The sequence below is a fragment of the Schistocerca gregaria genome, chromosome 5 (assembly GCF_023897955.1).
Source record: "Schistocerca gregaria isolate iqSchGreg1 chromosome 5, iqSchGreg1.2, whole genome shotgun sequence".
NCBI lineage: Eukaryota > Metazoa > Arthropoda > Insecta > Orthoptera > Acrididae > Schistocerca > Schistocerca gregaria.
Genome location: NC_064924.1, coordinates 38,516,009 through 38,530,829, shown reverse-complemented (window position 1 = coordinate 38,530,829; position 14,821 = coordinate 38,516,009). Strand labels below are relative to the sequence as shown.

General features: G+C 38.2%; 1 protein-coding gene across 1 annotated transcript in view; it reads right to left on the bottom strand.

The window, feature by feature from the left end:
- LOC126272558 (trehalase-like) overlaps positions 1-14,821 on the bottom strand; it is a 357,199-nt gene that overhangs the window by 164,287 nt on the left and 178,091 nt on the right. The window contains exon 3 of the mRNA XM_049975480.1: positions 12,748-12,881. Coding sequence (XP_049831437.1) covers positions 12,748-12,881 — 134 coding nt within the window. The remainder of the gene's footprint in view (positions 1-12,747; positions 12,882-14,821) is intronic.

Sequence of the window (14,821 nt, the reverse complement as noted above, 5' to 3'; positions counted from 1 at the left end):
CACCATTTCATAACAAAAGTATGATCATATGGGTTAATAAATTAAATTTTTGATTGAACTGAGAGTTTCTTCTTAGGAAGACTGCATCATATTTTCTTGGATGAAGAGTCATAAACAAATGTAGAAGTAACCTCAGATATGCCCTAGAGAAGTGTGTTGTGGCATTTGCTCCCCATGCTGTTTATGAAAGACTTGGTAGACAATATTAATAGTACCCTCACACTTTCCACAGATATGTAGTTGTTTATAACGAATTACTGTCTGAAAAAATGCTTTAAATTTGCAGAAACATTAACTTTGCACTCACAAAATGCAAAAATTTTGTATCATATGACTATGATTGGAGGTGACTTCAGTCCACCATGTATAGACTTGGACGTCTATGGATTCACTGCAGATTGTACAGAAAGACAGACTTGTGAAATACTTTTGAACAAATTTTCAGAAAACTGCCTTGAACAACCAGGTGACTGCCCACACACAATGGAAATATTTTAGACCCAATAGCTATGAACAGGTCTGACTTTATTGACAGTATGAATTTACAGACAGGGTTAGTGATACTGATGTCATCATAGTGACAATGGTTACTAAAGTTAATAAATCCATCAGGAAGGCTAGGATAGTATTTATGCTAGAAAAGTCAGGTAAGCTGTTGTTAGCATCCCACTTACATAATAAGTGGACATCATTTAGTTCCAACATGACAGACAGAGAGAAGTTATGGGCAAAATTTAAACTGAGTGTAAATTGACTCTGGAGATGTATGTGTCAAGTAATTGGATTAAGAATGGAGAGGGTTCTCTGTAGCTTAATAATCAAATTTGGAAAATACTGAGGAAATAGACTGTTGCATTGTTGATTAAGAAAGAAATCACAAGTGTCAACAGGCTAAAGTTACCAGAAACTCATTCATCCATAGGAAGATCAATATGTGAAGCATACAACAGCGTCCACCATCATATCTTAGTGAAAGAACCTGAGAAAATTCTAGTCATACATAAAATCACTAAGTGGGTGGAAGGCTTCTGTTGAGTCACTTGTACAACAGCCTAGCAATAAAAGGGAGGCTGAAGTATTGAATTAAACATTTAAGAAAGCATTCACACAGGAGGATCATAAAAACATACCATTGTTTGACTCTGGTGCAGACTTTTACATGGAGGAAATAGAAATAGACATTCATGGCATAGAAAAGCAACTGAAAGAATTGAAAACAATTAAGTCATCATGTCTATACTGAATCATAGTTCAGTTTTACAGAGAGTATTCTGTGGCATTGACCTCACAATTAGCAAAGCGCCATATGACTCGGAAAATACATAGGTGACTCCTATATAAAAAACCATGAAAGAGTGTACCCTCAAAATTACAGACCAACATCCTTAACATTGGTTTACAGCAGAATTCTTTAACACATTCTGAGTTTGAATATAATACATTTCCTTCAGACAATAAATCTTCTTTCCAGAAATCGGCACAGATTTAGAAAGCATGCCTTGTCCATAACTCAATTTGGCCTTTTCTCTCATAATATCCTCTTAACTAAAGATGAAGGGCAACATGCAAACTTCAAATTCCTAAATTTCCAAAAAGCAATTGACATGGTGCCCCACAGGAGACTATTAACAAAGGTATGAGCATACAGAATGGGTTCCCATATATGTGAGTGGCTCAAATACGTTTTAAGTAACAGGACCCAGTATGTTGTTCTCAATGGCAAGTGCAGGGGTAAAATCATGAGTGCCCCATGGAAGTATGGCTGGACTGCTCTTATTCTGTATATACATAAATAATCTGGTGGACAAGATGAACAACAGTTTATGACTGTTTCCTGATAATGTTCTCATGTGTGGAAAAGTGTCTACTTTGAGTGATTGTAGGAGAACACAAGATGTCTACAACAAAATTTATGGTTGGTTTGATGAATTGCAGCTTATTCTAAGTGTAGAAACACGTAAGTTAATGTGCACGAATAGGAAAAACAATCCTGCAATGTTCAAATACAGCTTTAGTAATATGCTGCTTGACACAGACACATTGATTAAATACCTAATCATTACATTCCAAAGCGATGCAAAATGGAATGAACATCTTGTTCATAGTTTGGAATGCAAATATTGACTTCATTTTATTGGGATAAATTTGGGAAAGTGTAGCTCAGCTGTAAAGGAGATGACATATTGAATGCAAGTGCTACCCATTCTTGAGTACTGCTCAAGTGTTTGGGATCCCCAACAAGTCAGATTAAAGGAATACATCAAAGCAATTCAGAGGCATGCCACTAGCTTTGTTACTGGTAAGTTCAGTCAGTACACAAGCATTATGGAGACACTTCCGGGACTCAAATGGGAAATCCTAAAGTTCTTTCTGCGAGGCACTATTGTAGAAATTTAGAGAACTGACATTTGAATCTAACTGCAGATTGATTCTGCTGTTGCCAATGTACATTTCACATAACTGCCATGGAGATATGGTGAGAGACATGAGGTCACTTGTGGAGGCTTACAGACAGTCATTCTTCTCTTGCTCTGATTGTGAGTGGGAAGGAAATGACTAGTAGCGGCATGTGATACCCTCCACCGTGCACTGTACAGTGGCTTGCAGAGTATGTATGTAGACATAGATGAACTATGTAACTGAGTTGCAACTGGAATCAAACTCATAGAAATGCCTGTGTGTCACAATTTTTGGTGCTATGAACAGAATTACCACATAGGCTCCGCAGTAGGTAAGATAGGTGGCACACTTTAGTTTATTCATGGGATATTTGAAAAGTTCAATCAGTATACAAAGGAGGTTGCTTACAAAACACTCATGTAACCCATTCTAGAATATTACTCAAATATGTTTGTGTGTGTGTGTGTGTGTGTGTGTGTGTGAAACAAACTAAATAGGACTAATAGAGGATATTGAACATATACATATAATGTCACAGTTATAAGAGCCCAGGGGCATTAAAGGGAAGCAGTGGTCAGGAAGGGAGTAAGACAGGGTTGTAGCCTATACCTGATGTTATCCAATCTGTATATTGAGCAAGCAGTAAAGGAAACAAAGAAAAATTTCAAGTAGGAATTAAAATCCATGTACAAAATAATATCAAAGGACCTGGAAGAGCCGCTGAAAGGAATGGAAAGTGTCTTGAAAGGAGGATATAAGATGAACATGAACAAAAGCAAAATGAGGATAATGGAATGTATTCGAATTAAATTGGGTGATGCTGAGGGAATTAGATTAGGAAATGAGGCACTTAAAGTAGTAAATGAGTTTTGCTATTTGGGGAGCAAAATAACTGATGATCATTGACATAGAGAGGATATAAAATGTAGACTGGCAGTGGTAAGGAAAGCATTTCTGAAGAAGAGAAATTTCTTAACATTGAGTATAGATTTAATGTGTCAGGGAGTCATTTCTGAAAGTATTTGTATGGAGTGTAGCCGTGTATGGAAGTGAAATTTGGACGATAAATAGTTTAGACAAGGAGAGAATAGAAGCATTCAAAATGTGGTGCTACAAAAGAATGCTGAAGATTAGATGGGTAGATCACATAACTAATGAGGAAGTATTGAATAGAATTGGAGAGAAGAGAAATTTGTGTGGCACAACTTGACTAGAAGGGATTGATTGGTAGGACATGTTCTGAGGCATCAAGGGATCACCAATTTAGTATTGGAGGGCAGTGTGGGGGGTAAAAATCGTAGAGGGAGACCAAGAGATGAATACACTAAGCAGATTCAGGGGGACCTAGGTTGCAGTAGGTACTGGGAGATGAAGAAGCTTGCACAGGATACAGTAGCATGGAGAGCTGCTTCAAACCAGTCTCTGGACTGAAGACAACAACAACAACAACAACAACATAGAATGGCAGCAAGTGAACCACAGATTAGCATCATATAGATGCTGAAAAATCTGAGCCAGCAAACACCTAACAATATGCAACTGCCAGTTTGCAAAACCATACTTATAAAGAATCAAGTTCTGGTAGTTGGAGAGAAATCTAGAAATATATGTTGGATACAAAATTAAAATCACAGTGACAATCCACTGAAGCTTTGTAGAGATGTATTTTGCAGAGCCTCTAGTACGTCTGTTGATTGTGTCATATTGCACTTTTCATTCTGAGTGCAAAGTGAGCACATAAAGATGCTTAGAACAATCAAGTCTCCTGCCAAGTTTGAAATACCTACTGAGGGGTTCTGTCAGGATTTATCCAGCCCATATGCCATAACATCTTCCTGACAACACTCAGCCACATATTTCAGGTGCAATGATGACACCTCTGCAGCGTTTTCAATGGAAAGTGCTTGGTCACCAACAATACAGTCCATAATCGGCTGCCCCAGAGTTTTGCCTCTTTACACACACAAATCACTGACTATAAAGACAGCATTTTGGCACAGACAGTGAGCTGCAGGCCAGCATAGGGAACTGGCAGAAAGCACAGGCAGCTGCCTTTTAAGAAAAGGTTATTAAAAGTTGATACCACACTATGATAAATGTCTAAGTCAGAGTGGCGACTATGCAGAGAAGTAGCTGGAAGGACTAGTTAAATGTGCAAATATATCATATTTAATTTTCACTGTTGTTTATATTTTACAGCTGAGTAGTGATCAGGAGTAAAAATAGTAGCTCTCCCACTTCAGCCCCCCCCCCCCCCCCCCCAAATGTATTTTTCCCATGGGGCCTGCAAATAGAATAATTTAAACAGTCTTTGTTCCCAAACTCCATACATGAATGGAATAGGAAGAAACCCCAATAATCTCATGGAGCATGAAAACTAGTCAGCCCTTCACAAATTTTAAAAGCATAATAAAAATCAAGTAATTCCACCTCTACACTTGATAACTGCCTGGATTCAGTTAGGAAGTGAGACCACAAGGTTGTGCAGTTACATCATATCCAGAATTTGTTCTTGCAATACTACCAAATTATGGGGATGCTGATGTCTGAGTTTTACCCACTATTCCAGCCTTTCTCACAGATTTTCTGTGGTGTAGAGACCAGGTGATTTTGCAACCCAATTGAGATTTAACATGGTGGGGGAGTGTTCAGTAACCAGTCAGATATTCTTCCAGTGTGATGATCTTTGCTGTTGTCATCTTTCTGCCTATGTGTGCAATGGCCTCTGATGACCAACTACATGCATTCACTGCATGAAGTTCCATCACAATGTTCTCTTGCTAACAGGTTGGGATGGACTTTCAATCACTTCCCCCAGGAATCATTGTGTTTGGAAGTGATTTTGATTCACAAGCCATGAAATGCGTCTCCAGTCTCTCTCTGTCATGATCCTTTCTGGCCACAGTTCTGACACTGCATTTTGTGGCCACACACTGTAAACACACTGAACAATCTGTTGCAAAACACCAACAAATACAGCAACTGCTCATACTGTAAGCAACGGGAATGGTCAAACATGATGGCCCTTTTCAACCACTCCATCACATACTTACATTTACCGATTTTTACACACAGTTTTTGCTTGAAACACAAATGTCTCACTGAGTCTTCTGCCTTTTGATCACATAGAGGCAGTGCATGTGTGGCTGAGCTCATGACTCAGTCACTGCAAAATATATAAAGGCTTAACTATTCATTTATGTGTGCACAGTGGGGTCATTAATTTCTGGTGAGCGTAGATGGTACTTTGGAAGCACCCTATCTCATGAATTACACAATGATTAGTAGAGTACCATATTTACTCGAATCTAAGCCGCACTTTTTCTGGTTTTTGTAATCCAAAAAACCACCTGCAGCTTACAATTGAGTGCAAAGTAAGCGGAAGTTCTGAAAAATGTTGGGAGGTGCCGCTACAACTAAGTTCTGCCATCAAATATATGTAGTGCTACACAGGCATGCTTTGCAGGCACAAAGATAAATACTGGCGCCAAAACCACTGTGTCAGTAAATAAATTTAAAAAAATGGTGGAAGATGAGCTTTTTCTCCTTCACGAGTTTCGCTCACTGCATTTTCATACATTATCCAATGAAGTAAATGCAAATTCCATATTGTTCATCTTCGAATGTAGCAGCATTTCAATGTACTGTGTAAATCCGACTGGCAAGACTGTTTGGGATGTTTGTCAATATGGCCAACTCAACATTCTGAATTTTTTCTAACCTGTGAGAAGAGATGGTTGCTAATAGGAACTTTTACATATTGTGAATCACATACAGTATTCTCTTCACCATAAGAATAATACAAATATAAACATTTTGCCATGTATTGTTTCGTGTTTGCTGCTATCTCATTTAAGTTCTGTCTGCCTAATAAACTACAAAACTTGAGTGATACAACAGCAAATGCGGAAGAATATACATATTGTGTCATGTTTATATTCGTATTATTCTCATGCCTAATAATGGTACAGTCAGAAATGAAGCACGGCAATTGACTAGATTTTTTAATCTAAGATGACACTAATTTTTGTGCAGAATGTAATGTAATAAAGAGGCATCTGCAAAGATTTTCAAACGGAGAAAATTTTTCGCGAAACTCTCGTTCAGAACATCTTCTATCATACGCAGTCCATTATTTGGTTCTTGTTGATCATTATCGAAGAAAGCAGCAGTGTAAGTAACAACAAATATCAGTCTCTTGCCCTTGTTTCACTAATGAGACGATTCCTCTCTTTTGTTTTTTAATTGTAAGCTGCGGTAGCGTCCACAAAAGCAAGCCATGCTGCAAGCGGCGACAGGTCGTAAACACACATTATCAGAATGCAACAAACAATGCATGACACAGTACAGTAATGCATTTTCAGCTTAGAGTGACATAAACACCTAAAACAAAGAGAATGACACTTATCAGATCAAAGAAAAATAAGTAATCAATTCAAACCAAACGAAGCACATGAAAAAGGAAGGGTACCCATATAAATAAGGATGGAGTGCCTGACACATAGCAATGGCTACCTGGTGAAGCTTAACTGCTAAGCTTACGATGCGAACCAAACTACTGTAGATGTATCGTCATTCATTCGACCTAAATGGTGTCTCATATTACAATGGACCAACTTTGTTTCGATTCTGAGGTGCAGCCGGAAACTTTTCTCTCCCCTTGAATTTCGAGGCTCAAATTTCAGGTGCGGCTTAGATTTGGGAAATTTTTTTTTCCTTGATTTCGAGTCTCATTTTTCAGGTGCGGCTTAGATTCGAGTGCGGCTTAGATTCGAGTAAATACAGTATAGATGTAGGTGAAAAATTAGGCTATCTAAGGAAATATGTGTTTAGAAGAGTCATGGACATCCAATTAAATTATTTTTTGGGTTGGTGGAGGGGGGATGGAGGAGGGGGGGAGGGAAGCTAGACTCTAAAACGGTGATTTTTTTATATGCAGGGTGACAATTATTGAACTACATGAATAAAACTTAAATTCATCATTTTTATTTGCAGCTCCTTGTGTTGGCCATGTTCGCAGTTAAAACTGTTGGATGTGAGGTCCGCCAGTTATGCAAAACACCATTTTTTCTCAGTACTCAAACATGTTTTAGCACCACTGTGTCATCATCATTGGGTTTTCATTTTTATTTATTCTGTAATGTGAACATTTTTGTTAAATGATTATAAAAATATGTGCATCTTTAGTTCAAACAATAGAGCATTCCTTTTTGTAAATACCTTTCATTTGGTGTGCATGAATTTTCTGGATCACTTGTGTGTTAATTACTACATGTAGCTTGTCATCTGTAACCAAAAAATGATGATGAGAAAATTTTTTGCTGTGAGTTAACCTATCTTCCAGAATGTAATTTAGTTTGCTTCGATGTTTTTGCACCTATATTCATTTTTACTTATGTTTTCGTGTGGCAAGCACTTCCATTCTCCACATCATGCTGAGGTGTTCTGAGACACATGTAAATATAACAAGTATTTTCCACAAATAACATAGTAAAACACTTTTCACTTCACCAAAACACAGTGTGATTGTGGTTTGTTGTATGTCCCAGCCCAGTCAGTGTTTGTTTGTTCACCAAAGAGTCCGGCAACAAATTTTAATTTTATTTGCATTTTATCTTTGTGTGTGTGTGTGTGTGTGTGTGTGTGTGTGTGTGTGTGTGTGTGTGTGTGTAGACTTTATCTGTTTGTGCTGTTTTTATTTGTAAAGTTCTCTTAATGTGTTAAGTAGTGTGCCCTTGTAGAGTGTAGTGTATTCACTTAAGACCTCTGCTACTGCCTTCTGTATATGGACGTTTTCCTCAGTGGTCAGTTTTCTGTATAGTCTGTGGCTGGGTTTTAGTATTCTTAAGTCTGTTTCTATTGTGGTTGGGTGGTGATTGTGGGCTACAAGGTAATCAGAAAATGTGATATGGTAGCTGTTGCTTTTTAAAGCTCTGAGATGGTCTGAATATCTGGTTTTGAAGTTTCTACATGTTTGTCCTATGTACAATGACTGGCAAGTGTTGCACGTAAGTTCATATATTCCTGGTCTGTTAAATTTATCCATGACTATTTCTTGTGTACTGATTTTTTGTGTGTTGTGTTCTACATCCTGTATCCTATTTGGAGTTTCTGTTTCTTTAATATGTTGCCTATTCTGTGAACAATCTTGTTATTGTAGGCGAGTGTGTGCCATTTCATTTTGTGTGTGTGTGTTGTTGCTCTTCCTTGTGTTTTGTGTTGTTCTGTGCTGGGTGAGGATTTGTGTGTTTGTGGTGTGTTTGCATATTTTTTTTATTTAACTTGTCTACCATATGGGTAATATAACCATTTTCTACTGCTATTTGTTTTATTGCATGTAGTTTTGTTTGTTCATGGGTGTTCTGTTTAATCTGTGATGTATGAGTCTGAAGTTTGCTGGCTTATGTGAAAATGGGTGGTTTGATAGATTGTGAATGGTAGTGCTTGTGGTTGTTGGTTTCCTGAATATTGTGAAGTTGTGTGTGTTGTTTCTTTTATGTATGGTGAGATCTAGAGAATGCAGTGTGTTGTTAGTTTCTGTTTCTAATGTGAAGTTGATTTTTGGGTCTAGGTTGTTTATTTCATTGTGTTGTTGTTCTATGTGTACATGTGGTTCATAATCAAGCATATTATGTCATCCACATAATGGTACCAGTATTTAACTTTGTAGCTTTTTGGTTTTACTATGTGTCTAAAGATCATGATCTGCTGGTTGTTCGTGAATATGTTAGATAGGGGGCCACTGGGCTGGAACACACAACAAACCACAATCACACTGTGTTTTACTATGTTATTTGCAGAAAATACTTGTTATAGTTACATGTGCATTGCAAGACCTCAGCATGATATGGAGGATGGAATTGCTTGCCACACATAAATGTAAGTAAAAACAAATATAGATGTGAAAATATTGTGACAAACTAAATTACATTGTAGAAGATAGGTTAACAGCCAGCAAAAACTTTCTCAACAACATTGTTTGCTCGCAGATGACAAGTTCCTGTAGTAATTAACACACAAGTGATCTAGAAAATTCATGCACACTAAATGTAAAGATATTTACAAAAAGAAAAGAGCTATTGTTTGAACTAAAGATGCACATAATTGTATAATCATTCAACAAAAATGTTCACATTACAGAGTAAATAAAAACAAAAACCCACTGCTGATGACACAGTGGTGCTGAAACATGTTTGGCTACTGAGAAAAAATGGTGTTTTGTATAACTGGCATACCTCACATCCAACAAAATGTAAATTAGTTACAACCTACAGTGCATACACACTTTATTCAACATTTAACATCACTACAGATATTCAGATATGCCTGCCATCATTGGTGACAATTTGGTGCACATGAATATTGAATTTCTGCTTAACCCACTGAAGTACTGGAACATTGATGCTGTTAGTGACTTCCTGAATGGTTGTTTTCAGCTCAGCAGTGGCTTTGGAGTTACTGCTGTACACGTTGTCTTTAACATAGGCTCACAAAAATGAGTTGCTAGTGTTCAGATCCGGAGAATATGGCAGCCAATCAAGGCCCATGCCAGTGGCCTCTGGATAACCCAGAGCCAGAATGCATTCCTCAAAGAGCTCCTCCAGGACATCAAACAAACACTCTCCTGCTTCAGTGGGTTCAAGCTCTGTCTTACATGAACAACATCTTGTTGAAATCAGGGTCACTTTGGATAATGGGGATAAAATCACCCTCCAAAACCTTCACATACCATTCAGTAGTCACCAAGTAATATTGTACAGGTTAATCCATGACTGGACATATCACACCACACAGTCACCTGTTGCGGGTGAAGAGACTTCTCTATGGTGAAATTTGGATTCTCAGTCCCCAAAATGCACCATTTTTGCTTATTAATGGACCCATCCAAATGAAAGTGGGTTTCATCACTAAACCAAACCATGCATGTGCATACCAATTCCCATCATTCCCCATGGCCAACTGTCCAGTTTCAACATCCTAACCAAAACCGTTCAGAAGTTACACCAATTTTATTTCATATAATTCAGTAATTGACAGTCTGAAAATGAACTGCTGAGTTTCAGAACACTGTACTCCAGATTCCAGGGAGAGGTATTGTCTGAGTTGGGGGAATTGGGGTTGGGTGTCAACTGCCTCCTCAGGGCCCCCTTGCAGATGCCTATGAGGAGAGTGCTACTGGTTTATTGTTAATGAACTGTAAAGGTTTTGTTTCTAAGAATTGCTCCTCCTAGCAGTGTTGAGTCTTTCTTATCAGCTTCATGTGACTGAGTGTACTTCTACATATTTGTAGTGTTATGAGTTTTGAAACCCTGCATTACAGCTATCAGTGCTTTGTTAAGAGATTCTTGATTTGGTCTTTTTCCTGATTCATTTCCTAACCATGACCATTCTACCCATACATTACTGTGCAGATTTTTCAAAGTAATTGACTTTCTGCTCTTGCGTTATGTTTATGCCAAGCTTTACAAATAAGCAGAATATCAATCATATTAATCTGCAGAATTTTTGATCATTTTGTCCGTGTGATGTGTTTGACATATATGAATGGAAGTTTAAGTTCTCTAGATTTGTAGTTTTGATGTTCAAAACACTTCATTTGTGTTTCTTGTGCAAATTGTTCATTATGTGCCAAACAATGTCCCAGCGCCTCTCCACAAGCCTTGTTTTCTGATTCTCTGGAATTATATCTCTCATTTAATATTTCCTTTTCAGTATATAGTTCCTACAAGATAATTAGTAATCAGATATGCAGTTGGCTGGTATCTGATACAATTACACTGGTTAACGCTTTGAGTGGGTTATTACTGTAGGGTAATACCTGTCCATGGCAAGAGAGAAATATAATGAAAGTTAATTGCAGTATTATTTAAACAAATAGTTCTTAAGCTCATATTATGTAAGATCATTTTATCGTTCTCTAATTAAACTGTGGTGTCGCCGCCAGGCACCACACTTGCTAGGTGGTAGCCTTTAAATCGGCCGCGGTCCGGTAGTATATGTCAGACCCGCGTGTCGCCACTATCAATGATTGCAGACCGAGCGCCGCCACACGGCCGGTCTAGAGAGACTCACTAGCACTCACCCAGTTGTACAGCTGACTTTGCTAGTGATCGTTCACTGACAAATTACGCTCTCATTTGCCGAGACGATAGTTAGCATAGCCTTCTGCTAGTGATGGTTCACTGACATATTACGCTCTCATTTGCCGAGACGATAGTTAGCATAGCCTTCAGCTACGTTATTTGCTACGGCGTAGCAAGGCGCCAGTATCCGTACCATTGATATTGTGAATCATGTACCATAAAGAGCGACATTCATCATTAATGTATTAAAGTTAAGTATTCCACCAGCTACATCTGTTTTTCTCACTTCTAATTCCCTTGTCATGTTCCAGACCTCACGCCAGCCTGCGTGAGCTAAAACACATGCATATCGGCTTCCTTTAACCATACGGTTGGCTCTCCTGCCAACCACAACATAAACTAACATTAAACTGTAATTTTGCGCATACATGCTTACCATGGTAACATGAAAACAGCTATTATTTACATATGTACAAAGTATGCTGCACACCCACTTGTGTTATGTAAAATGGCATGCCTGCTTGACAGTTAAGGCACACCTCTCTCTCTCTCTCTCTCTCTCTCTCTCTCTCTCTCTCTCTCTCTCTCTCTCTCTCTCTCTCTCTCACACACACACACACACACACACACACACACACACACACACACACACACACTCACACTCACACACCACACAAATTCACTCTTTCTCATATATCTCGCTAACCTATCATCATTATTTATGTTAATTTTGTACTTGATTTTCTCTGTTTTTTATACAGTTTCATTCATAGTTGATTTTCTTCTAAATGAGTTTTGTAACATAAAAAATAATTAATGGTATCAAAAACTGTCTTTCCATTCTTCCTCCTCCATCCCGTATGGATGCCGTTTCTTTTTTTTCTATTCCCTCCCTGTTTACACCTTCATTTCTTCCTTTGTCTCCTTTTCTCCTGTCCCTCTCACTAGCTCTTATATGTTCTATCCTCTGAACTCTATTTATCTTGTTACACAGCCATTGTATCATCTGTCAAAAAAACTGCCTCACCTCATCACCTCATGTGTCCTTTCCTACCCCTCCCCACCTTTAGCTACCCAGGCAACTGCTCACAACAATCAACTGTAGCTGAGTGGCTGCCTTTCCTCTATTTTAGATATTATTCCATCCAGGTATTTCCATTGTTGTTATATAAGGAAGTTCGGTTAGTGGATGTAAGAAATGACAAATGTTAAATTATTTCAGTCAGCTTTAGAGAATCAACAAAGCATAATAATTATTGTTTACCAGCATTGGTTTTGTCTTTAATGAACCATCGTCCAGAAAAATCCCATCCGGACTCAGCTCCTGATTTTATTTGGTGGTATATATTTTCACGTGCTTCATTTGTTGATGCATACTGTGCTGTCTCAATATCATCTCTGGAAAAAAATATTCAACATGCATAACTGAATACACTAATATGTCAATAAAAATAATCAGTTTTGAAAATATAATGTAATTTGGTAGATAAAGAAATGTACTCACTGAGTGGTGGCAGAAGAACACTCATACAAAGATATTGAAATTTGCAAGCTTTGAAGCCAGTGGCTCCTCTTTCTAGCAGAAGGATTGAAGGGGCAAAACATGGGATGAAGAAAAGATGTAGGAATTGGGGAGCATTTGGAAAAGTTGGTTCAGGGGAGACTTAACAGATGGGATTAGAAAGAAGACTGATCATTGGGGCTGCACCATAGAACATTTGAAAACATGAGAGCTTAAAGTTGAAAAATACAGCAATAATCAGGGCAGAAATTACTGACAAAACACTGCATGCACTAATAAGACTTGGAAAGCTAAGTTCTTCTGTACAGTATCATGATTTATGTGGGCTATGTTTCTCAGCTTAGTATTTTTGAGAAACAATTCTTTCTACATCTACACCTCAATGACTACTCTGCAATTTATTCTTAAGTGCTTATTAACATGATCAGATAAAAAAATCTACTAACCAAGGGCCAGCAGAACACATAAATAAAGATATTGAAATCTACACACTTTTGGAGTCAGTGACTCCTTCCTCTGGCAAAAGGGTTGAAAGAACAAGAAGAAGAATAAAGGAGAATGACTGTTGAGGCATAGGAAATGGGGAGAGTTCAGAAAAGTTGCCCAGAACACTGGGTCAGTAACACTCTTACTGGACAGGATGAAAAGGAAAGACTGATTGTAAGAGTCTGCACTGGATGATATTTGAAAACCTGAGAGACTAAAAGTGGAAGATAGCATAATACACAAGGCAGAGATTACTGACAAGACATGGTGAATGAGTTAATAAGAGTAGAGAGCTAAGTGCATTTTATGTGATAGAGATCAGAGATGGAGAAAAACAGTCATGCTATAAAGTAAAATATATATAAAACTAAAAGAGAGTGAAGAAAGTAATAGTTACTCAGAAGGATCACTTAGACCAAAGACATTAACATATATTAAGACCAGGTGGGTGACAACAACCAAGGACGTGCTGTAAACTGCTGTTTGGAGGAAGAAACCAGATGATACATGTGATGAAACATGCACCAAGGTCATGATTGTCATGTTGTAGAGCAACAGGATATTGTGTGTTGCCAGTATACACCCTCTGCCTATGGGTGTACATTCTAACTGAGAACTTGGTGATAGTCATGTCAATGTAAAAGGCCAAACAGGGTTAACATGACAGCTGGTACACAACATTTGTTGTTTCACAGGTGTCTCTCCGTTTGATTGTATAAGTTTTGCCAGTTATAGTGCTGGTACATGTGGTGATAGAAGGGTGCATGTGGTAAGTGGCAATTCACAGTGGTAGGAGCCATTGGGTGAGATAGTGAGTGCAGAGGGATCATAAGATCTGCACAACTCCAGGACCTTTGTTCCCTAAATAGGGATAACTCCATCATTATCCTCCCAGTAGACAAGAGATCTACTACTATCATTCTTGATTGGTCTATGCCAGCTGTCTAACACCCTTGCATACAGCATCTGCATCAAGATGCTGCCCTGCAATACAAAGTGTCCTACAGTCCCTCCTCAAAACGTGGGCCCCTCACAAGGTCTAACAACTAAATGCATAGAACTTCTTACCTCGTCAAAACCACACACCCCCACGTTTTACTTTCTCTGTAAGGTCCACAAACCCAGTCACCCTGGCTGTCTCATAGTTTCTGGTTTCAAAGCATCCATGAAATGCATACTGAGACGACAAAAGTAAAGAGATATCTTCTAATATCATGTCAGATTCAACAAGTTGTTGGAAGTTCACCCCAGAAATATTGAGCCAATTTGCCGCTGTAGCTGTATGTAACTCCAAAAATGTTGCCAATGTAGGACTTTGTGCTAATTGATT